This window comes from Geotrypetes seraphini, chromosome 18 (genome assembly GCF_902459505.1).
Source record: "Geotrypetes seraphini chromosome 18, aGeoSer1.1, whole genome shotgun sequence".
Taxonomy (NCBI): domain Eukaryota; kingdom Metazoa; phylum Chordata; class Amphibia; order Gymnophiona; family Dermophiidae; genus Geotrypetes; species Geotrypetes seraphini.
The window spans coordinates 4,259,126-4,284,343 of NC_047101.1; the positions used below are offsets into that span (position 1 = coordinate 4,259,126).

Here is a 25,218-nt window from a genome sequence, read left to right on the forward strand (position 1 = left end):
CTCCTTCCTGAATCACTGATCTGCGTCTGTGCTTTCGGTAACCACATCATGGCACTGTTGAACATCATTTGGAAGGTGAGCAGACGGAGACTGCTGTGTTAATGCTGCAATTTTAGGGAGATTGACAAAGAGCCCGTAGTCAGAAGTCGGTCGGCGTCTCTGGGTTCTGTCATTTGTCTCTCTGTGTACGTGTCTGTAATAAGTCCGGTTTTTGCTGCCACGGCTTCAGGACATGAATATGAAGAAGTGTTTCATATGCCAGTTACCAAGCTGAAATAGTGGACAGGCAGACAATTTCAGGAACAGAGCGGCAGGTCCACAAGATGCTGCCGGCCGTTGACTCAAGGGTTGTTGCCAGGTGGCAGGACCTGAGTGCGTGGCTTCGATATTCAAAGCAATTTAAGCGGCCTGTTTGGGGCTAACCAGTCATTTTCAACTGAAAAGCAAAACCAGCTGGAGGCATACTGGGAGCAGAGGTGTTATTTGACTGGTTAAGTGTTGATATTTTGCATAAGTCAGTTCCTATCTTTATCTGGTTCGCCGTAGCCGGTTAAAGCTGCAGTAGGGTTTCTACCACGGACCGGCACGGTAAACGCTCCGAAGCTCATAGGAATCCTAATATGCCTGTAATTATTTTTCGTGTCATTATGATACGCTGTGACTGGGTGTTCTTTTTGCTGCCTCGTTACAGGTTTCTTGTATGCTGCATTGTGTGTCTAGCTTCTTCCCCTTTGCCTTTTAATTATGTAAATGACTTAGTGGTATATGAAAAATAAAAGGGTTATGACCGCCTGCCACCCAACCCGGCACAAAGCAAAGTGCAGTTCCTTGGGCGCGGGGGGATGATTTCTGCTGTTATCGGGCGTGGAAACTGAAGGTTTGAGGGTTTACAGCCCCGTAGTGGGCACCTCACCTTTGCCGTTTGAACAGGCTATAAATAATTTAGGGAGTAGATATTAAAACATCACAGTAAATTAAAGTCGTGATAGCGCACATGCAGGGTGAGACCATGAAGATTCACACCCGAGCTGTGCTTTTAAATCCCTGCGGTGCTAACCGCATGTCCCAGGAGACAAAACATGGTTCCAGGCAATGATTTTTTTAAACACTGACCATCACTAGACAATTTAGCCCCAGATCTTTGGATTCAGGGCAATGTGAGAACACCAGCGCTGAACAACCACATGTGGGTCCCACCAGATCTTCAGCTGGGACCTAAATGTGAAAGTTATGCAGGCTCCGGCTGAATTCTGTCTTTATTCTTGGGGGGGGGGAGGGGGTTGCGCTCACCATCCCCCTTCCTGGCCCCAAGAAAGCCCCCTCCCCCAGCCTTTGCCATATCGAAGCCACCCCTGTGGTCTCAGTAGGCCTCCCTGAGCCTTAATTGCTCTCTGTTGGAGCAAGAACTCATTCTTGTCCCTTGCAGCTGGCGTGAGAACAGAATTGCTGCATTCGCTCACGGTACTACACAAATACTGAGAGCCATTCTCTACGGCCATCTTAAATCATTGTGAATATCAGGTTGATTATGTTCGGGTTAAAAATAAGAAATGCAATGTGCTAATGTTTCAGTTACTATTTCAATGATAGCAGTGTGCATTTTGGTGGCAGGGGCAGCATATATGTAATGTAATTTATTTCTTATATACCGCTACATCCGTTAGGTTCTAAGCGGTTTACAGAAAATATACATTAAGATTAGAATTAAGAAAGGTACTTGAAAAATTCCCTTACTGTCCTGAAGGCTCACAATCTAACTAAAGTACCTGGAGGGTAATAGAGAAATGAAAAGTAGAGTTAGAGGAAAAATAAAAATAAAATAAACATTTTAACAAGACAGCATTGATCTAAATACTTTGGAATGTAGAAGAGAGGAGAGAAAGGAATAGAAGCAGAAGGGGGAGCCGTTGAACATATATTAACTCTGGCATTGGTTAGTTGCCCCAGGATTTTGCTGTTCTTTTCCAATGCTACTTTATAAGCTACGCGTATTTGACTTTTCTCAATAACGTTGCAGTGGAACCAAAACACAAGTCGGTAAAGGATCATCATCCATTTCACCTTTTTTTCTGGCAACTGTATGGGCTTCGCTCATTGGATTGTACAAAAACCAGATTGACTACATCTGTGGAAGTCGACGACAGAAAAGCTGAAGAAACATTAACAAGGGGGAAAGCTGGAGCCAACTGCAGTACAGGTCAGCTATTAGTATGCAAACTCAAAGCTGAAAATAGCAAAAGTATGATCTCGAAAATATACCACTGGAATTTAGAGACTGCTTGCAAAATCAATTTGTCACACTGGATACTTAACAGGGTATCTAAGAGTTATGGAAAGACATCAGGAAAGTTGAACTCAAAGGAATTGAAAAGTTCTTGCAAAAGGTTAAAAAGGAAAAGTGACCCAAAAAATCAAACTTGCTCAAAAACATGGAAAAGCTAAAATCAGAGGAGGGGGCAAGAGGCAGCAATGGAACCTAGTCAAAATTTCCAACATGCCACACGATGAGACAAAGAGAAGTTGCTTTAGCAACACTGCCAGAAAATAGAATCAGAAAATAGGAAAGCCAATCTTTATTTTTCTTCCTAAAACTTTGAGAAAATTCCATCCTCAAATTGGAATGCAGCTGCTCAAGGCTCTATGTCAGGGGTGGGCAACTCCAGTCCTCGAGGACTGGAATCCAGTCAGGTTTTCAGGATTTCCCCAATGAATATGCATGAGATCTATTTGAATGCATATTCATTGGGGAAATCCTGAAAACCGGCCCTCGAGGACCGGAGTTGTCCACCCCTGCTCTATGTTGAACAATGCTGAGAAGATCAAGAAAAAGGTGGAGAAAGAGGATCGAGTGAATCAACAGTTGTTTCAACCCGTACCTTACAATGGGATGGTTCCAGCTAGGTAAAAGGAACTTTCATCGCTATCTCCTCCTTCCAACCCTTCCCCTTAAAAAAAATGCTGATAATTTCTTATCCCTCAGCAAGCTATGGACATAATGAATTCTTAAAATGACAAAAAACAGATGTCATGTGTTCACGGCAGACTTGAGAAAGATTTGGCATTTTACCTAAAATGTGAAAAGAAGTCCAGACGCTGTGTCCCATCTGCAGTGAATCTTGGAGTGAAGGCAGCCTTCAAACAGCTTACTGCTAGCTTCCAAAACTGTCAAGTCTCTAACCACGTAAAAGACCGAAGCATCAATCAAACTTAGTTAAATAAAGCACGTTGGCTTGGCTCAGCTCTACTAATGCGTGCATAGGTTGTTCTGACCAAGAACTTGCTCCAGCGATTCCAAGAGGATATCCCCATACTGTCTGCATAACCATGGCAGAATCTTAGTACAGAGATCTACCAATGGGAGACTTGCCTTTATAACACACTTTCTTTAGGCATAAAAGTTTGCTGCTTAAGAGGGGGGGTTCCATGCCAGGCATATATCTTAAGAATAGTTAAGCTCTGGAATGCATTGCCAGAGGTTGTGGTAAGAGCGGATAGCATAGCTGGTTTTAAGAAAGGTTTGGACAAGTTCCTGAAGGAAAAGTCCATAGTTTGTTATTGAGAAAGACATGGGGGAAGCCACTGCTTATCCTGGATGGAATGTTGCTACTCTTTGGAGTTCCAGAATCTTGAGATTATGGAATCTTGCTACTCCTTGGGTTTTATCCAGGCACTAGGGACCTGGATTGGCCACCGTGGGCTTGATGGACCATTGGTCTGACCCAGTAAGGCTAGTCTTATGTTCTTGTGACAGAGAAGAGTTGCTACTTCACTTCCCTATCATTCTATGTTGGAACTCACTTAGTTATAGGTGGGCTATAGGCTTTTAAATAAATAAATGCCGCTTTTTCTGTTGGTTACAATCAAAGTACTTTACATATTTTAGACAGGTACTTATTTTTCACCTGGGATAATGATGTGTTCAGTGATTGGCCAGAGTCACAAGGAATAGAACTCGCAACCTCAGTGTGTTGAGGCAGCTACTCTAACCACTAAGTTGCCTAAATTTAAATGTCTTTTGCATACTTAGAGGGGCATAATCAAAACATGTTTAAGTTACCCAAAGTCAGCAGGGCACAAATGTCCATTCTCGAAAAATACGTCTATAAAATAGTTGGGGGTTTAATCGTCCATCTGTAGGTCCAGACATTTAATCGTCCACACCGCCACTACATCTATCTTTATACCACATTCTCGTCCAAATATTTGTACAAGTCCCAAACCAAGACCTTTTGGACATGGGAGGGGCCAGCATTGTGATGGACTGGCCACCCAGACATGGCAACAGCGCAGTGGGGCACCTTACAGGTCAGTGCTGTGAACTTCACAAAAAGGGTGCCAGATAAACATCTCATCAAAACTCCCTTATAGGTCATGGTGAGCCCCCAAAACCCACTATACCCACCTGTCTACAACCATAATAGCCCTTATGTCTTCAGGTGGCACCTATAAGGCAGTACAGTAGGGTTTTGGTGGGTTCACATTTTCCACCATGAATGTAGTGGTTAGAGTGGCTTATGGGCCTGGCTCCTCCTCTCTATGGTTCAGTAGCCCACACCTAGACTACTCTATGCAGCTCTACTAGGCTTTCCTATGCCAGGTGCTGATGTTCTGGAGGCAGGTTTTTATTCCAAGATTTATGGCAGTGTGAGGGGTCCGTGAACATGGGGGGGAAGTGTGGGCGAGTCTTTACTTTGTCTCTGAAGTGGTTATCTGGTCATTTTGGATATCTTTTGGGCACTTATACCTGGTTTTAGGTCAACATATAAGTTCCGTCCAGGCAGCCTTGTCAAACTTTTGATTATCGCTGCAGGATGACAGTCTAGGTCGACCCACATCCCACCCACACCACTCCTCCAAAAATACCCCTTTCTGCTCTGGGTGCCCAGCAGGATTCTGAGGCCTAAAAAGTCCATGGATGTGTCTAAAAAGCCGTTTCGATTATTGGCACTTTGACGACCTGTTCTTTTGCACGTTCTCCCTATTATATATCTCCGTGATGTCTTTTCACGTGTGCTTAATTAGATTGTGAGCCCGTTCGGGACAGAGAGAGTAGCTCAATGCCTATATTCAGCATTGTAAACCACTTAATACCTATGTTCAAAGGTTCACAGTCATTCGCGCGCGGGACAAAGCCATGTCGACATTTGAGCCCAGACAATTGGCCGCAAGACTCCAGCGCGCTGCCAGAAGTTAATTTTAAAGAGCTCCAACCTGGGGAACCTCCCCAGTTTACTTAATACTGTTTGTGCTGCTGTTGGGAAGGGTTGGGAGGTTGGAACCCCCCATTATAGAGGAAACTTAACTTTTCCCAATTTATTTAGGAAAAAGTTAAGTTTTCTGTATAATGGGGGGGGGGGGGGTTGCCCCCCCATCCCCAATGGCAGTGCAAACAATATTAAGTAAAGTGGAGTCTTGTGGCCAATTGTCTGGGCTCAAATGTCGGCATGGCTTTGTCCGGTGCGCTTTTGTCCCGTCACCATGTTCAAACAGTTTATCAAATGCAATGCATCCAATCCAAGATAGACCCTGCACCATCCAGTTGGGGAAAAGAAACAAATCTCACATGCAGAAAGGTTTTAGTCCATAAATTATATCCTTGGAACCGTAAAGCGTGCGGGCCTTGGATTGTTATAACATGCAGTAGGGATGCCACGGAGCACTTATAACATGGCTCAGAAGGGCCAAAGGCTGGTTTCTCATGCATTCAGGGGAATTACAACATGGGCTGCCTTACATACCTGGTTTCTATTAGAGAACAATTGTGTCATCAAAAGTTTGTCACCTATATAGAATGGCTCCGATTTAGAGAAACAACACAGCCTGGTAGGAGCTTATTATCAGATTTAGGCAGCCATTTTGGAAGGCTCTCATGGCTTTTTCTTGTGCAAATGGATGGATGTAAATTGCGAATTTAGAAAATCACCCTTTACAACTTAAAAAGCTGGAAAGGGCCAGGTTGTGGGAAGCAAATTATGTATTAAGCCAGGGGTGCCCAACGCGTCGATCGCGATCGACAGGTCGTTCGCTCAGGCGACCCCAGTCGATCGCACAGCAGGTTCCCTTCTTCCCTTCTCTTTTTTTCCCCTCCTGACTGGCCCGCCTCTTAAAGAACGCTGGCCAATCAGAGTGCTGGAAGGGCGGGGTGAAGGGCGGTGGGGGACGGAGCTCAGCGCATCACAAGAAATAGAAGCGCCTGTAATGATTGAGGTAAGAGCGAGGCCTAATGCTGCCCGATATACAATTTTAAAACCCCCAAAATCGGCCTCCCAATCAGTGGCGTACCGAGGTGGGGCGGTCCACCCCCGCCCCAGGTGCACGGTCCTCCTGCCCTTCCTTTCCACCGGTCTGCGCACGGGGCTCGCACCCGCCGCCCAAATGGTGCTGTTGGTTATCGCGAGACTCGCGGGAGTTGACGGCACCATTCGAGCGTCGGCGCGGGACCAGGCAGGCGCAAGCCCCGAGCGCGGACCGGGGGAAAAGAAAGGCAGGATGACCCGGACCTGGCCGGCTGTGCACCCCTCCAAGCCGTGCACCCGGGCGGATCGTCCCCCTTCTAAATCCATTGTACTTGTCTTTTATTCAGTTCCACTAATGAGCATTGTGACAGGCAGTTCTTATGGGGCAGTTCTTGGAAGTATTTCTTTGTTTTTCTGTGCCTAAGTATTCTATTAATTTAACTTTCTTATTCCTGTGGGGATCTCCAAAGGGGACGAATGGGAGACGGCCGGTGGCAGGTGGTACTTTAGCAATTCTTACAGGTTGCCATAGGCCTCAGGAGCTGTCTTCCCTCTGCTGTGGTCCAGCCCCTCCTCTAAGTCAGAGACAGGCTTGGGGCAGAGGGAAGACAGCTCCTGAGGCCTATGGCAACCTGCAAGGGTCGCTAAAGTACCAGCGATCCTCTCTGCAGACTGCTCCCTGCTGGAATTAGGTAAATGGATGTGGGGAGGGGAGGCCTTCGGGGGGGGGGGGGTGGTGCAGTCCTTCAAGGGGTAGTGCAGGCCTTCAGGGGGGGAGTCAACCTTTGAGGGGGAATGTGCAGACCTTCAGGGGGGGGGTCAGGCTTTCGGGGGAGGGGGGCTGTATAATAAAAAAATATTTGAACATAAATACAAAGTACACTCGGTGTGTATATATATATATAAATAAATAAATATATATATATGTTTAGCATTTTTATTGTTGGTAGATCATTTTGACTTGGTCATTTTAAAAGTAGCTCGCAAGCCCAAAAAGTGTGGGCACCCCTGTATTAAGCCATATTTTACAAGGAAAAATGCTTGAAGTACCTGATTGTAAACCACAATTTTGATAGGTGGGATATAATTACCTAAAATAAATCAAGAGCTCTAAATAGCAATATTTTCATTTTCTTACCCTACCTGTACGTCCAAAAGTATTCTATATTATTAATGCAAAGCCGATACGCTCCTAAGTTCCCATGTCCTCAAAACAAGGGTTCAATTGTGCTGATGAAGAAACAGTTTTTCAAATTGGCTACAAACTGAGCTTAAAACTACCCCGTCTCATTTCCTGCATCTGCGATTCTTGAGGGCTCCCAAAGATAGCTCCATCTCCCCTTGCGATATTATGTGGAGAAAGAGCTGCCGCTGTCCCTCTATAAGACAAAAACAAGCATACAACTCTCCTTGCTTCGAACCACTCATCCCGTATCATGCAAACTCTTGCCTACCCTCCCCAGGGTTTTCGGGGTTCTTCACAGGAGAACGATGCATGATTGGGTCTGTCTGTCTGTGTGGTCATGCTAAGTCACCTGGGTTCAGCTTGTAGCTCTGGTCTTCTGCTCCCCAGGTTAGCAGTGTTCACATTTCTAGGTTTGGCGTGGGGGTGTGGGGGGGGGGGAGCTGTCATCTAATAATGATGGAGAACCACAAGTGCAAGGACTGGGTTTAAAATAGCACGTTGGAAGGGATATGAAATGGGGGAAAAATCCTCTGCTAGATGCAAGATGGAAGACCCCCAAAAATCAGGAGTAAGGTACTTGGTCAAAGGAGCAAATCCCTCCTGTGTTTCTCTGCAGCAAGGGGAAGGAATTTCATCGTTTCCAATCATCATTCACCACAAAAACGAGCAAAGGAAACAAAGAACTGTTACAAGCAAGAGGTTTATTTGTTTCAAAACAGGTAAAACAATTTACTGGAAAATGGATTAGAAAAACAGACTCACAAACACAAAAATCGGCACGCACAAAAAAAAAGCACACCAACCAGAGAGAGATCAAGTGCAAAACAATATTCAAACAAGTGTATTAAAAAGACTCGAAGTCTTGTTAGAGCTTAAAACGGGTTCTACAGATCACAGCAGATCATCATTTAGAAACAAAAGTAGCCCAAATGCACTGGATAGTCTGTAGCAAAATAAATCAGAAAACTACAGCTTTCACTCGAATATCAAAAGGCGGAAGGGGGGGGGGGTGTTGTTTCTGCAGCTATTTTGTAATTCTTAAAAAAACTACCATTGGATTTGTGTGTGTAATTTTTTTTTAAGTTGGTTAAAAAAGGTTAAAAGTGCACAAACACGATTCGATAAGGCACAGACAAATCTTCCGTATGGTGATGACCAGTTACTACAGGTTGAAACTGGGAGGATACAGAAAGCAATCGTCCCAAGGGCATCGATTTCCTGAACCTCCCACGACGGAGCTTGCCCAGCTGGGGCAGATGAAGGATTTTCTACCCTGCTCAGTTAGGCCAATTAAGGGCTCGTAACACAACCCAGAAGACACAGCCAGGGCTTACTTCGCACACAAGGAGGGGTACAATGGATGCCTTCTAGCAAGATGCCACTGGCCTATAGTCCAACCTCTCACGCCAGCAGTCGGGATAGGGACAGATTCTTCAGACTGAAGGGGACAGCAAATACGAGGGGGCATTCTGAGAAACTGAAGGGAGACAGGTTCAAAACAAATGCAAGGAAGTTTTTTTTCACCCAAAGGGTCGTGGACACTTGGAATGCGCTACCGGAGGAAGTGATCAGGCAGAGTACGGTACAAGGATTCAAACAGGGATTGGATGGATTCCTGAGGGATAAAGGGATCATGGGATACTGAGGGAGGAGCTGGGATGTAACACAAGTATAGGAAGTTAACCAGGTAATGAGTATAAACCAACCTGGTCGTGCATGTGCAAGACCGGAGGGCTAGGACTTCGATAGGAAGGCAGGACTTAAATGGGAAACCAAGGTGGCAAGGGAGCCCCTTCTGATGATTCAGACAAGTCTTGACCTGTTTTTGGGCCACCGCGGGAGCGGACTGCTGAGCAGGATGGACCTGTGGTCTGACCCGGCAGAGGCACTGCTTATGTTCTTATGTTCTTATAACCCTCAACCTGAACCTGAAAATGCTGCTCTGTTCTTTAATATCAACCCTGTTAATTTTTCAGGCTCATGGAGGCCAAAGGAATGTTGTCAACTGCCGGTGGAAGAAGCCACTGTTGCAACCTTCAGCTAGCTGTGTTTAACATGCATGAAAAGTTTAAAAGATGAAATAATTATTTGTAGGTAACCATTAACTTAAGAGAAAATCTTGTTTTGTTGTTTTCCTTTTCCACGATTGACTATAATATAGGGATCGTGGATGCAACGTTCATTTACATGGGCTTCGAAATTCAGGGGCTCGGTCACTTCATCCTGCCACAGCAGCAGCTGTTCACCAAAAGTGCTGGACTTTAAACCTTTTACGAGATGGCGATCGCTCCACAACTAACAGAGAAACAGGTTTCTGGTCTTCAAAAGGTCAGGACTGAATCGTCCTGATGCAGGGCTGGTGGCAAAATCATGAACCAAGAGGAAACGGCCAACCAAAGAAGCTGGAATGCGGGAAACGGGAGAGACGTTACACCAGGGCATCTCAAAAAGTCCCAGAAAGGTCCTTATTTGAGACGGGCAACCTATGCCACTCTCTGCTTTTATAAACCAGGCTTTCAAAACCAGCCCCAACAGGACACAAATCTTAGTACACAATTTGTATCCTGCTACAGAGGTGCTATCAATTTATGTGTACTTTCTGTGTGTTCCTAGCTCCTCACCTCCACTGGAGACCCCATTCCACTCACACTATACTCCCATGAATACCTATATCTGGTGTGCATAAATGTACCCAGGATTTCTTGCTTTACATACTTTCTGTGCAATTAAAAAAAAAACAAAGCAAAAACTTTTTTAGCACATTAAACCTGTTTTCCATGTAGAAAAAGATCGATAAATGACCCTTCAGAAGGGGGTTTGAAATAAATCTGTGCTCATGAAGGAGGCTGGGGAACAGACAGGTGCAAATAAAAACAGTAACAACCTCACTCACCAAAATACACTGCATTTTAATTCCGCTCACTTCCACACATGCAGGAGTAACCGGATTTTTAAAATACAGCCCATCTGGCAGGTGGGGCAAGTGGAGACATCATTATGGCCTTTTGTCTTTCTGCTTTCACAGTCCGTGCTGTGCTTCTGCCTCTTAAGAGATTAGTCCAGCATCCCCACCCTACAGGGTTTCCACTGAGCCCTTCATATGCACTGCTCCAGCTGGGACAGGAGAATAGTGGTGGTGGTGAGGGGGGGGGGGGACACATACACTGCACAATGACTGTTTTATATACAGTATATACTGTTCCAACAGAGCACCAGAAAAGTCTTGATGCTTACGTGCCCTGTGACATACAGTTTATGAAAATCTCCATTTTATTCACCAAAAGGTGCAGTATGCGATACGTTTAAGTTTAAGAATATGAGAACTGTGACGGGCGTTAATAATTGGACTCATGATATCACGGAAAGAAGCTGGCAAAAGCAGTCCAGCATCTGATTGAAAGAAACTTCTGCTTTTACCCTTTCAACCAAATAGTAAGTTATCTCTATCCTTTTATCCCAATTGTTAAAATGGTGATCTCTGAGAGTGCCCTATAGGCAGAGTTTGGATCTGCCTCGTTCCTGTGGGAAAGACGCAACCATCGGAGCAAGCTGTGGGCTCTGCGTAGACCACGCAGCCGTCTTTATGTAATGAGGTTTAAAACCTACGTAGCTAGAGATGCTAACCCACCAGCTGACAGCACCCCTAGGCCACCCAATTCTCTCTCAGATCTTCCCCCTCCCCTTGACGGCATCGAGTGCCCAAGCCTCGCCAGCTGAAGAAGTCTGCTACCTGAGCCCTGAAATCCACGCTTGCCTGAGCGGCAAGGAAATCGATGGCACTCCCCACACTTGCTCAATTCACCCCGAATCGCACTCCCAACTTGTGCAGTGGCTCTCTTCAGCTGGTGGGGGGGGGGGGGGGGGGGCTTGGGCATCCCTGCCAGCCAATCCACGGGTGTCGAAATCACCTGCAGTTTTTCTGCATGTTCGCCGCTGTGCCCTGGTGCGCAGTTTGGGAACTGCTGCGCTAACAGCCTACATAAAAGCAAACCTGAAGGAAATGCACTGCTGCAGATGCACAGGAGTGGAAGGAGGAGTGGGGGGGGGGGGTCTCTGCTTGCAAATATAAGCATTCTTTCAAGCCTTATATATGACCAACTAATGAGACTCTGACAGAAGACTAAGATTCAGGAAGCTAAAAATAACTAATTAAGTGCGATGGACAGACTGGATGAGCCATTTGGCCTTTATCTGCCATCATGTTTCTAAATAGTGGACCATCAGAAAAATAATCTGGATGCTAGGAGGGGGAGTTGGGTAGCGTTTCAGATGTCATGAATGGAATCAGCCAGGCAATCTAGTCTTAGGCACCATCATTTAACCTGAGCTTATTCCTTCTCTTTCCTGTATTTTCCTTCTTTTATTCCAAGCTCTCCACCTGTTTCCACATTAACTAAAGTACCCGAATAAAAAATATTCTGCTTACATGCTGAACCAGAGCTGAACCCTTAACCCCACATGCTGAACCCTTAACTTCTTTCGCCTTTCAGGAACATCCTCAAATTTGGTTTGCATGGTCTCGTAGTGGTTCACGCTTTGGTCACCTAAAAGCTCTAGCACTGAGAGCAGAGGAATCTATTTCTGAGATTTTTTTTTTTTAATTATTATTTCAAATAACCCTGTTACCTGGGAAAAAATTACTTAGAACATATCAGCGTCGCATGTGCACGTAACCACTCCAAACTTATCAGGTGCTGAGGCTTAATTCAACATTACCCAGTAACAAAAAAATTCTCTCTTCCACAGCCAGGAGTTGCTTTTTGTTACTTTCATCCAAATATGGCAGGAGGGGGGTCACAGAGCACAGCCAGAAATCACAGCAGAGTCCCACATACACGATGGCTTCCACAGGTGAGGTGTCCTTAGGTTTACTCCACCAGTCTCACTCGGTCGCTTGCACACACAAGCAGAGCGCAAGCCCTCTTGTGTCTTGCGAGGAAGGCGTGGCATCACCGAAGAGAAAGGCGGGGCTAAGGGCGGTATATCTTGATGACGTCCTTGATAACACGGCGACAAATCGGACAGCACGCATTGATCTGCTTCTTCAGCTTCAGACCGCAGCCGTTACAGAGGCACATGTGTCCGCAGGTGTAGATCACCGTGTCAACCTCGTTGTCAAAGCAGACTGTGCACTCTCCATTCTTACTGCCCTGGGGCTCTGGCGGGGGGAACACAGGGGACATGGGAGGGCTGAGAGGCGAACTCGGAGCAGTCACTGCAACAGAAAGAAACAAGAATTATGTCCCACCTAAGTTCATTTATAGAAAAATTCTCATATTCGGCCCATCTCGAAATCCAGGTGGTAAACAATCCAAATGACATCTACTGTAATTCACAAAAAAATACATCAACAATACGTACTGTTAAAACCACCACTGGATCGTATTCACAACACTGCTCTTCATCGTTAACTTTCTCTACAATTTTTGGATGAAGTCTGGCAATGAGTGCAAGAAATCTTTGGCTTTCGTACAGAACCGACTTGTGAAATTGTTATTTTGCGTTCTGCTATCTTATCGCATTTAGTTAAAAAAAATGTAAGGCCGAATTCTTTGAGATTCTGATGGGTCTAGAAATTCAACCCGTTTTGTCAGAATGGAAAAATAGCGCGGCTCTTCCTGTTCTGCATGGTGGGCGGAAATTTGTCTTACTCGTAAATACGGAGAAGTAGCTGCTGTTAAGCGACGTTCAGTTCGACATTTTAAGAGGATTTGGGCTCTTTTAGATGACTATTGGGAATACGTGCTAAGTGATTTTTCTTTTTCTACTCCCAATTCATCTACTTTTACAATCTTGTTGGGGGGAAGGAGAGGGACTCAAATGTTATTGGATTCCAAGTTTATTTACAATTTGATATACCGACCATCAAAAAAATATCTGGACGGTTTACAATTGCTAAAATTAGAGGTTTTTTTAAAAAAATGCAATAATAATGAAATTCAATAAATTCAATAATATGAATATCTGTGGTGGCTTCAGGGGTGTGGGAGAGTGTCTCACTAAAGCCTCACTTGAATTTTTGGTCTGCAGGCTTTCCTAGTCTACCTCGATTAGATTATAAGCTCCAAGGGGCAGGGACTGCCTCATTTATCTTGGTACAGTATTGGGTGATTCTACCGAACTGGCTGTAACTTTTCCCAACCTTTTTCCAAACATTTCTGGCTGTTGAGTGTTGGGCAACCACAGCCCTCCTACCCCTTGCTCCTTGCCAAAACAGGGCAACCACAGGACTTGCCCTTTCCTGGGGTTCCCAGTCTCGGTCCATGCTCTGCTTAGACCTGACACCACCCCCCCAACACCTACTTTTCAAATATTTCAGGTTTTATGCCATGTCACACCTAACAAGTCAGCTCTTCACTGTATTTTATACTTTACACCTTGAAATTTAATTCTTCCATCTTCCATTTCAGTTTTGAGTTTCTCCGCTGCAGGAACATCCCCACAAGGAGGTTTTAATTTACATGGCTGTCAATTTACACAGAGGGCACAAGTGCCAGACCCCCATTTTATTTTATTTTTAAGCATTGTCTGCCCTACACAGGAAAGAGGCCTTGAAGCAGTTTTCTCTTACCGAGCGAAGACTCCGAAGCAGAGGAGGACCGGTTCACGCTAAAGGCCACGTCCGAATCGCTGTCATACTGGGAGCCACCGGGAGATCCTGAGGGCGAGATGGTCATCGTACTAGACTGCAGGGTGCCTGCCAAAAACACACAATTCTGTTAGCTACGGTAACCTAGGATGAAGGTATCAAGTATGAGAATAAGCACCTCAAACCGGTCCTTCAGAACCCCTGCCTGATTGTCTTTTTAAGATATTCACAATGAGTACACATGGCCCCGCCTTCATTACACAGAAATGTGTCTCATGTACACTGGCTCGGGGGGTGGGGGGGGGCCCTGGAAGCAGGTTTGGAAACTAGCACAGTTGATGTGAGGAAATGTTAAGAAGAATTTGACAACTGCCATCCAAAGGGCGCCTAATTCTGTCTATTAGCTTTGCTTCTGTTCATCAGAATCTTCCATTAGTCATGGTGAGGGGCCACCATTGAGGACCTTCCACCTGAGCAGCCCTGGCATGTATGCCTTTTGGATCAGGGACCTCATGGGACACAGGTTTAGAAGATCCAAGAAAAGGAGCAGAGCGAGCCTGGTCTTCAAAACCCTTCTTTATTGGTAGCAATTAAATATGGCAGATAATAATTTCACATCATTGGCTTGAAACGGCCCATGTTTTGGCTATAGTGTCTGCTTCAGGAGTCTTGTAACATACAATAGAAAAGGTCACATAGGAACATAAAAATTGCCGCTGCTGAGTCAGACCAGTGGTCCATTGTGCCACTGTAACAGCTCATGCAGTGGCCCTTGGTCAAAGACCAGCTTCCTGAGACTAGCCCTACCTGCGTACGTTCTGGTTCAGGAGGAACTGGTCTAACTTTGTCTTGAATCCCTGAAGGGTGATTTCCCCTATAACAGACTCTGGAAGAGCGTTCCAGTTTTCTACCAATCTCTGGGTGAAGAAAAATTTCCTTATGTTCGTACAGAATCTATCCCCTTTCAATTTTAGAGAGTGCCCTCTCGTTCTCCCTACCTTGGAGAGGGTGAACAACCTGTCCTTATCTACCAAGTCTATTCCCTTCATTATCTTGAACGTTTCGATCATGTCCCCTCTCAATCTCCTCTGTTTGAGGGAGAAGAGGCCCAGTTTCTCTAATCTTTTGCTGTACGGCAACTCCTCCAGCCCCTTAACTACCTTAGTCGCTCTTCTCTGGACCCTTTCAAGTAGTACCGTGACCTTCTTCATGACATAAATAACACAACATGATAATGTCGCGTTTGTAATCATGCATCTTTTTTTTTTTTTAAATTATTACCCTACCAGTATCTGGATTTCATTTATGGTTGGTTTTATATTTTGGATATGTATGTTAATCTTCCATCATCATATTATATCATTCATTTAGATCAATTTTCCTAAGTTGTGATACAATGTGATTTTTTTTCTATGTGTATTATTATAATCAAACAATATTTTCTTATTGTTTTAGTGGAATTTGGATTTCATTAGTGGTTTGATTTTCTTACTTGGGTTGTAGACTCACCTTTCATTTCATTTTGCCCCATTTAGAGTAAAACGTGACTTTTTGTGACTTTTTTTAGACTGCTTGCACATAGTTCAATTGCTACCAATAAAGAAGGGTTTTGAAGACCAGGCATGCTCTGCTCCTTTTTTTGGATCTGGTTACTGTGTGTGCAGAGGAGACTGTCTCCTTCGAGGACACAGGTTTATAAAGCATTCTATGCTACTGGTGTCTGGCGATAAAGGGCAGACATGATTCCAGACCTGGAAGGAGATGGGTAGAGTTTAAGAAGAAAAAAATGACTGTGGCTTGGTGGGAAATGTATTTTGCTGCTGAGATAACAGGCAGTCACGAGCTTTATGTAACCTACACCCTCTTCTTTTCACTTCCAAGTTCAAGAGGAGCTTGGGTCTGGAAGGGACATCCTGTACCCACCTCACCTCCATCCATAGGACAGCACTTTCTCCACATCTCTGGGTCACTTAATTCCGAGCGCAAACATCTGTGCTACAGCGCACAGACAGCGAGTATGTTTATTTAAAGACAACACAGGATTCTCTCTCAACGATAATTAAACAAACCATGAGGTTCAAATTGTGCGCTACTGTATTTGAGTCTTGGGTAGGAAAATCATTCTCTCTCAACATTCTATAAAGTGAAGAAAATTTTGCAAAGGACCCCGGATGAAGTAATGATTATATTAAAAGGAGGTAAAGGCTTTCAAGTTATCCTGTCAATAATATTTTATTTAGGCACTTGGTTCCCACAGCTAACAAACAGCTCCACACAAAAGAGGTGTCGAGAATGCCGTCATCATCAATTTGGGATTTCAATCACTATTTTTGTATGTATTCTCTCCTGATAATGAATTATTTCTTAATGCCCGATTGATGACATCTGTAACAAGAGAAACTCATCCTCACATTATTACCCCAGTTTATTTATAATTTATTTGAGTTATTTCATGTGCTATTGTTGGTGTAAATGAATGAATTTCAGCACATTACAAAAGTAGCTCATTTGAGAAATAAGATTATATAATCTGTACTGAGCAATTTCTCTTGATTAAGATCCCTTCAAAGATATGGAGCAAATATTTTCCTCAGTAAAAATTGCCACATGCCTTTAGCAGGAAGCAAGAAAAGGCAGCCCATTTCAGTCTCATATGCCATGAATGTCACTTAAAAATGCAGAAGCTATTGGAGACAGACATTATTTGGTCCATCCAGCCTGCTCAGCTCTAGTACAAATCAGTAGGTCACTTGGGCTACTAATCCCACGACCTGAGTTCAAATTATGCACTGGGATTTCTGGCCAATTGAGACATCCATCCCAACCCATTTTTGGTTGGTAAAAAAGCACCTGGCCTTAGCTTGGGGGGGGGGGGGGCAGGGGAGGAAGACTGGGTAAAGCTAAAGCTAAACCATCCCACTTCCAAGAAACCCCCATACCCATCCATGACTTGGCACCCACCTCTCTTATCACAAATTCTATTGATCTTCAATCCCCACCCCTCTCTTATCCTGCCGATAAAGTCTTTGTAAGTTCGAAGTATGTTGGAAAATTGTCACAGTTCTGACTCTCAGCATCTCTCCGGGTGCAAACAATTGTCTCATCTTCCATTTGAGCCCATTCCTAAACTGAACTAAACCTTAAGCTTATATACCGCATTTTTTCTATAAAGATAGAGCTCAGCACGGTTTACAAGAAATTTAAAGAAAGGAAAATGTAATAAGAATTAGTGATTATATGGAAAGCAGCAAAATTTACATTTTTGAAAATAGCCAAGTTTTCAGATGTTTTCAAAATCATTGGAAAGAGCTCTTCCTTACCTAATATTTTCAGTTGGTTGATGACTCCATGGATGGCAAAGAACACCCAGAGACACTGTGAGGCGTCTACACACATCAGCATGCCTCGACTGCTTCCGTTGATGCCATGGTGCACCTCTCCGTTCGGTAAAACTGAAAAGCTCAAGACATCACCATTGGTGAGAAGTGAAAATCCTCGGTAAACTACCCAGTATTCCTTTCGGTCCAAGAGGAAATCTGGGTCAGCTGGAAGTTCATTGGTCCGTAAAGTACCTGGATCACAGGAAGTGATGCCAAATGACAGTGACCCATAATAAGGCAGTCCTAAATGTCCTACTTCCACAAAAAGTGTTTCATTTATGTGTAGAGCCCGATCAGAAAATACCAAAGTCCTACTACTTTCTTGCCAATTGGTGCTCGCCACCATCCGATCCTGAGAGAGAGTGACGTCTTGCCCCCGAGTATGATGGAAATGTAGGTCTGTGTCCAAAAAGGCTGAGCCACCCTGAGCTCGGAGTCGCCTGTTCGGGCAGCATGGTATCACATGAGTATCTACCCTGTTCAGATTCAGGTTGGCAATTTTGGCCACCACTTGGTTATTCTCTAGTTCGTTGTTGTTGAAGTTGGCCGAGTCATGGCTGCTCTGTGGGAGGCAGGTGCTGAGTCGTACACTACTGAGACGGGCCGACGTCATGGTGTCTGCAAACATGCTGTCTGTAAAAATAAATAAATAATAATCAATTATTACCTTAGTCTTCCTTAGTACCCTCCGTTCCTAATAATAAATAATAACAACAACTTTATTCTTCTATACCGCCACAATCTTGCTACTTCTAAGCGGTTTACATTCAAGAGAGCTGGACAATATGCAGATAGTCAGAGGAAATACAGAAATTTTAAGAAAGCGAAAATTACAATATACAGTTTGTTAGGAATTTTCGGAGGGGACATATTAGATGAAAGGTCCCGAATTACAAAATACAGTTTGATTAGGATCTCAGAGGGGGCATAGCTCCTCAAGGGCAGGGCTGAGGAACACTAACAGAAGACAAATTCACTAGAAACCAACCCACAGACACTAATTTGTGAAATGAGAATGATGAACTGTGTTGACATGCAACAGGCTATGACTGTTACAGACGACCTTCTCGTACAAGCTTAATGCATATGTTATCTTGCGCCTAGCTTAGACATTAAGAGCCCCAGATGAGCAAAGTGGCATTTAAGACTCTACAGGCCGCATTTTTCATGGCTGACATTTCTGGATCACACTGGGATGTTCTTACCTGAACAGTGGAACCTGGCTACAACACACCACCCTGCCCCGATTTAACTTTGGGTTGACCAAGTGGGAAGAATCAGGAGGGAAACGGCACCCTGCTCTAAATTCCCACTAAATTCTGTTTCAGGAAGGCAAAATATGGTGCAGTAGAGAAGGGCGCCAATCCTCCTACCTACGAAACCCTTGCAAAATACAAAACCTTGCTAATAACGAACTGAAGTCTTACGCCACAGGGCTATGTATTAGCAGAGATCAGATTCTATTATAATTCATCGTTATAAAAACAGCATTGCTTCTGACATGCCTACCAAAGTCCCAGTTACTGTCTCTTCATGCAATGAATGTAAAGCTATCAGATGACAAAGCAAGTTTAACCCTTTCAGGACCATAAGGATCGTAGGCCAATTTTTGTGGTTTTGACGACATTTTTATGGTAAAAAGGGCTTGCAGATGCCAAAAAATTGATTTTTTTTGTGAAATACCATTATTTTTATTTAAAAAAATCACACTTCTGGCTTATGGACAGTGTGGCAAGTGAATCTTCTCGTCAATCTAGCAACGACGCTAATGAATGAATGTCGGAACCAGTTTGTTTACATAAAGGCAGTATCATATGGAATCCGTACATATCAAATTTAGAACTGTAGACTATCCCAATCAAAATTTATAGGATTTTAAAGTTATGGGACAAATATGTCCCTTGGTCCTGAAAGGGTTAATGTATAAAAGACTGCAACTCCTCCCTCCCCCCAAAAAAAAATCACCCCATACATTAGATGAAAGGAAGAAAGAATGTTCTAAGTTAACAATTGGCTCATGGACCAGTTTTCTTGCTCTTTTCTTAAACTAAAGATACTGTAGCCTGGCTGTCATTTCCTGTTTACGAAAAAAAAAAAAAAAAAGAAAAGACCCAGATTCCTTGAAATTCTATGTCTAAGACACTGCTTCTCTTCAAGGACACAACTCACACACCCAGCTGGAGACCAAAGGGGAGATGTTTTCCAACTCCAGAAGAAAAAAAAACGCAAGTTGGATGCACACCTTCTTGCAAATCATATTGAGGGATATGGGAGATCCGGGTCTCCAACAGGGAGCACCTAACTGGGCCTCCGCGTGTGCGAATCGCCGGACTAGATGGACCTTGGTCTGTTCCGGTGAAGGCGTTTCTTATGTTCTTAAATACATCTTTCAGACCAGCCTCAATATCTTAGAGGACTTTCTCTTTAAAAAAAAAATTGGGGAGAGGGGAGAAGGGGGTTAGGAGAATTCTATAAACGGTACCTGCACTTAGATGCAAATTTCATGCTTAAATTTCAGCATGGAATTGCAATCCAATGGATGCAAGGTGCTCAAGGCAGATCAGCGCAGAAATACGGGGTTACGTACACCTAACTGTGTCTGCACAGATATGCAAAAGGGTGGGGGGTCCCTTGGGTGGGTCAGAGCATTTCAGAAAATTGCATGCAGTTATTACGGAATACCACAGATACACATCCAATTTGTGGACCAGATTTTACACCTGGTTCCAGTTGGTGTAAATCCTCACCACCAACACCATATGGAGTTTTCATACTGGAATGCCCTTTATACAATAGCTGACCAAGTCTCAAAACAAAGGGGCAACTTGTATATATAACTGGAAGGAAACAATTATGAAATCCGAGGCGGGGTAAAATTGCAGATTGAGCAAATGCAGAGGCAAGAAGGTTACGAGGAGTAAAAGAAACCCCAAAAGACTAAAGGCAAGATTCTCAAAACTTTTAACGCCGTCGCTAAACTGCTTTCCGGCGTTTTAGCCTGCACGCATTTTAGCGGCGGATTATCAAAACGGATTATCTCTGTCGTAAGCAAGGTTTCTAGCAGTCTCCGACCATGTCATGCAAATGAGCTCTTTAACACTGAATCGAGCCCTCCAGTGGATTTTTGGTTTTTTAAAACTTACAATAAGTGTAACGGCATATAACATCATTTTATACTTAAATACATCACTTAATAGACTATCAAAATCTACTTAAGATTTCATATCCCTCCCACCCCTATATTCAATTTGCACTCATAAGAAAACCAAAATACCCCCTCCCCCATCTTGCACGTGCATTTATAAGGGGAAAAAACGGTATTCATTCATTACAGTATTTTGTTAATGGCTCCCAAATATCCTGAAATTTCTTAAAATTCCTTTGCTGCATGGCAATTATCCTTTCCATTTTAAACAGGTGACATAAAGAGCTCCACCAAAAACTATAATTCACTTGTTATTGTTAGAAGATATTTGGCTCCTAACTCTCATTGATGTACCAAATAACACCGCATCATACGATAATGCCACCGGATTTTCCAATAAGCTATTTATTTGACCCCAAATTGATTTCCAAAAAGCAAGTATCAATGGACAATCAGTGGATTCTTAAAAATCGCCGAGTCATTTTCGTAGAGCGGCATCGGCTTTTGAGCGAGAAGTCTGGGGGTGCCGTTACAGTGCCAGCACTTCTGTTTTGACTATGGCTAATGAAAAAAAAGCCAAAAACGTGTATCTATATATTTTTAGTGGGGGATCATAAAATCACACTTCTTTTGAGTTTTTGGGAGAGATAGGCATGTTTCATGCACGCTTGTTAAAAGCCAACGTTTCTTCTATGATACCCCTGTCTTGTGTGTTTCTGGCTGTGGGTCCTAATTAAATTTTACGTTAAAAACAAATTACAAGATTTACCTGAATTAGTCATGTTTTCAAGAGAAAGGCTTGTTTTATGCGCAACTGAAAAAAGTCTACATTGCTTCTCCCTTCCATTTGTCCAATAGTGCAACAGGAGAGTGTGATTTTTTTTTTTTTTTTTTTAAACGGCGTTTTTTTTGCGCACACACTCATCAGCGTGGCACAAGGAAATATAGGAAATCTTCGCTGCTGTCCGCCGATCTTATTTTTTAAATGAATGTCTCGGGATTTTAGATTCGGTATCAAAACGGCTGCAGTAGCAGATCGTCGCTTTTTAAACGCAGGTTTTTGAAAATCCTGGCCTACGAAAATTGAACTGGCTTCCTTTAAGGATTGTGTCTGATTACGTAAATTATTATAGGTTGTATTTTTGTAGCAGAAAACAAGCAACATCTTCAGATGAGGGTATGGCAAAGGATTAAGAATACATTGAATATCTAGCGTCTCTTTTCATTTCAGATTATTATTTGGAAATTCTTTGCTGGACTCAGTAGTGGTTATGTGATTTGTTCTTGGTAGTTTGTGTTTGTTATGGAATTTTATCAGATGATTTAGAAAATTATGTTGGATTTGGGTTTTGAAGAATGCAGGACGTCTGATGTACACGTAACGATGCTTCTGCAGCCTAAAATGCAATGGCCAAGTTCAGAAAATTTGGAAACCTGTAGATCGCTTTGTTCAAGGCCTTTTAATTGCAACCGTTGCTATTGTGTCATTAAATAGAAAAACAAAATATGGTGGTATCCTCCCAGACGAGCTTAAGTGGTAATATTTATAAAGCAAACTCTAAACAGGCTGCTTGGCGGCCTTCTCCCACCGGGGCATTCCCTCTGCCGCATCACAGATGATGTCATCAGCAATGCGGTACACGGAAGGCCCCGGCGGGAGAAGGCCACCAAGCAGCCTGTTTTAGAGTGCTGCCGACACTGCTCTGTGGAGGGAGGTATGTAGGTCTCGTGGTTGGCGGGGTTCAGACGGAAAGATGGGATGGTCGGCAGGGGTTTGGCTGCGCAGGCGGGGGCGAAGGCAGGGGAAGGGGCGTGGGAAGTGCTGCTACCGGCGAATCCAGGGCTTATTTTCGGGGAAACACGGTCCTACTTATTTCCATAGAGCTGCTAGATGTACGCAGCGCTGTACGTTAAACATGCCGATAGATTACAAAGAAAGGTATATTGATTCAAGATCCTCGCTATGTGTCACATTAGGATAAACTTGTATTGAAAAATCTTGTACTATAACTATGACAAATTTAACCTGTGAACTGTGTATTATGGATATCAGTATTAGACCCCTAATATGTGTCAAATTAGGATAAAAATTTTACCTGAAAAACCTGTATTGTAAACTGTTAACTTTATATTTTGTGTGTTAACCTGAAACCCGTTCTGAGCTCTTTGGAGAGGACGGGATAGAAAAGGAAATAGATAAATCAATCATAAGAGACAGTCCCTGCTCGAGAGAGCTTACCATCTAAACCAAAGGAATCCTGTGCAGATGGTAAAGGCCCATGGCATGCAGAAATAAGTCTAATGCCATCTCTCTCACCTTCTTAGCTGCATCGCTCTGAGGTCGTATGGCAGTGGTGTGCAACTAATCTGAAAGCACTTAAAATAGCTTCCTGCCCTGACCTACTTCGGGCATAGTGGAAGTCTATTGAGAAGCGACTTTTTCTACCAGATCAGTGGCATGAAGCGGAGATGATTTCATGCTTAAGAATACCTCTTAGCTAAACCCATTCGCGACTAGCCTAGATGACGGGGAACCCACAAGACATTAGAAAAAGCCACACAAAGGGGCCAGATTCTATAAATCACGCTCAGAAATAGGTGCTGGGAAAGACTGGCGCTAAGCGTGAGTGTAGAAATGGGGCACGCCTAACAGAATCACGCTTACTGTCGATTCCTACGCCCAAACTTTACACACCAGATTTACAGGGACCGGTTTTAGACATGCTGGGGGCCCAGGGCAGAAATTAAGGACGGAGCTCCTAGAAATTGAATTAGTGTTTTGTGTAGATCACCTAAAAAGGATCTACACAAAATTTCTATTATTTCAAATATGTCCACTCCTGCGTATAAGTCTGAAATTTCTAACATCTGTTAACTATCTGTATATTGTATTTCGCTGACTGTCCAGCTCTCTTCAAAGTAAACCGCCTAGAAGTCTCACGACTATGGCGGTATAGAAGAATAAAGTTATTATTATTATTAATCCCTTCTCTGCATCCCCCTCCTCCCCGATATCCCCACTTCCCATTACTACCACACATAAAACAACTTTAAATGACTTCTTTACACATAAAACACAGACAGACCTTTACTAAAGGATCATAAATAGAAACTAAACTGGAAACCCCAAGAAATTGAATTCAGCAAGTATTACAACACTGCAGAAATAAAAACAGATATGCACTTCTTTCTGTACTGAACACACAGGGATTGCAGGACCAGGTCCACCAAAAATTAGCCATTTTCCTTGCTGTGGCTGGTGGGGATCCCAAAACCCTGCCACCTCCTCCAGTCTGGCAGCCAGTAATCTCCAAGCTCTGCAGCTAGTGGCAATGGCCCTGAGCTGCCACCAGCTGCAAAGCCTGAAGAGTTCTGGCTGCTGAACCAGCAGGATTTGGGGAAGCTCACCAACTTAAGTATTTATATTTTGCATTTGGGTAGGAGGCATGAGGCATGGCGGGAAGAAAATCGAGCACCCACCATTTTATTGGATTATTACATTTCTCAATTAGCTCTCATCTAATCTACAATTTGTGTGTCGATCTATGCCTTAAAGAGCTAAGGCTGGTACTGGACAGACTTGCACAGTCTTTGTCCCATATGTGATGATTTGGTGTAGGATTGGGCTGAGGAGGGCATCAATGGGAACTCCATAAGTTTGGAACATGAGGATGCTAGTGGCCAGACTTTATAGTAGATATCCTGCAAACAATATGGTTGGATCGGCTAGAGTGAGCTTGGATGGCAACTTCAGCATTTGGAACCTAGGACAATACCAGGTGGACTTTACAATCTATGACCCAGAAATAGCAAAGAAGAGACAAGTTCATTTAATCATGTCTTTTTAATGGGTATAACTAATGGGCATACTGGATGGACCATTCAGGTCTTTATCTACTGTCATTACTATGTTGAAATAGGTTCAAGGTGACGTACAATTCAAGTGATAGGCAAAAGAAGAAGAATCAAGTAGTAAAGAGACAGTAAGCAGGAGGAGGAAACGGAGGAGAGTCTTTTTCAGGGAAGACTAGAGTGGACATTAGAAGCGCAGTTTGCATTGGAAGAAGATATGGTGTTCTTTGAGTCAAAGCAGCTATTGATTGTCCATGGAGTATTATCTCAAACAGAAGAGTCTTAAGTTTTAGAAACAGGGATCCATTTTGATGGTTATTGAGAGGTTTTCCAGGTCTTTGCGCCGATGTGGGTGATAATTGTGTTAAATATGCATTTGTACTTAATTCCTTTTGGAGATGGGAGGATCAAAAGAAGTTTCTTGATGTTTCTGGTTGAATTGGACCAAGAGTTGATGAAAAGGCTTACGAGAGGTTCAGTTGAGCTTGATATAAAATGTGGTACATTATGCATGATATTTTGAATTTTATATGTGCAGAGATTGGTAGCCAGAGAGGTGCGTTGACATAGGGCGATATGGAATCAGATTTTTTCAGTTTGAAGATTAGCCATATTGCTTTGTTTTGGATTAATTGTAGTTTGCAGATGAGTGTGGTGTTTATACCTGCATAAAGGGAGTTGCAGTAGTCCAGTTGGGACAGTACTAGCATTTGTGTCAGTATTGTGAAGTGATGACTGTGGAAGAAAGGTCTGATCAGTCTGAGTTGTCTCATGCTATAGGTGGTTTTCCTTCGTAAGCTGGCAATCTGGGGTTCATAGGAGAAGGTTGA

The 25,218-nt window shown here is 43.5% G+C and overlaps 1 protein-coding gene across 3 annotated transcripts in view; it reads right to left on the bottom strand.

Moving 5' to 3' along the window:
• Positions 1-9,216: 9,216 nt before the first annotated feature.
• NEURL1B (neuralized E3 ubiquitin protein ligase 1B) overlaps positions 9,217-25,218 on the bottom strand; it is a 172,819-nt gene continuing 156,817 nt past the window's right edge. For all 3 annotated transcript variants that reach the window (XM_033927612.1, XM_033927614.1, XM_033927613.1), the window contains exons 3-5: positions 17,332-18,024; positions 13,994-14,119; positions 9,217-12,637 (exon numbers count right to left, since the gene is read on the bottom strand). In XM_033927612.1, the coding sequence (XP_033783503.1) occupies positions 12,393-12,637; positions 13,994-14,119; positions 17,332-18,024 (1,064 nt within the window). In that variant the 3' untranslated portion in view covers positions 9,217-12,392. The remainder of the gene's footprint in view (positions 12,638-13,993; positions 14,120-17,331; positions 18,025-25,218) is intronic.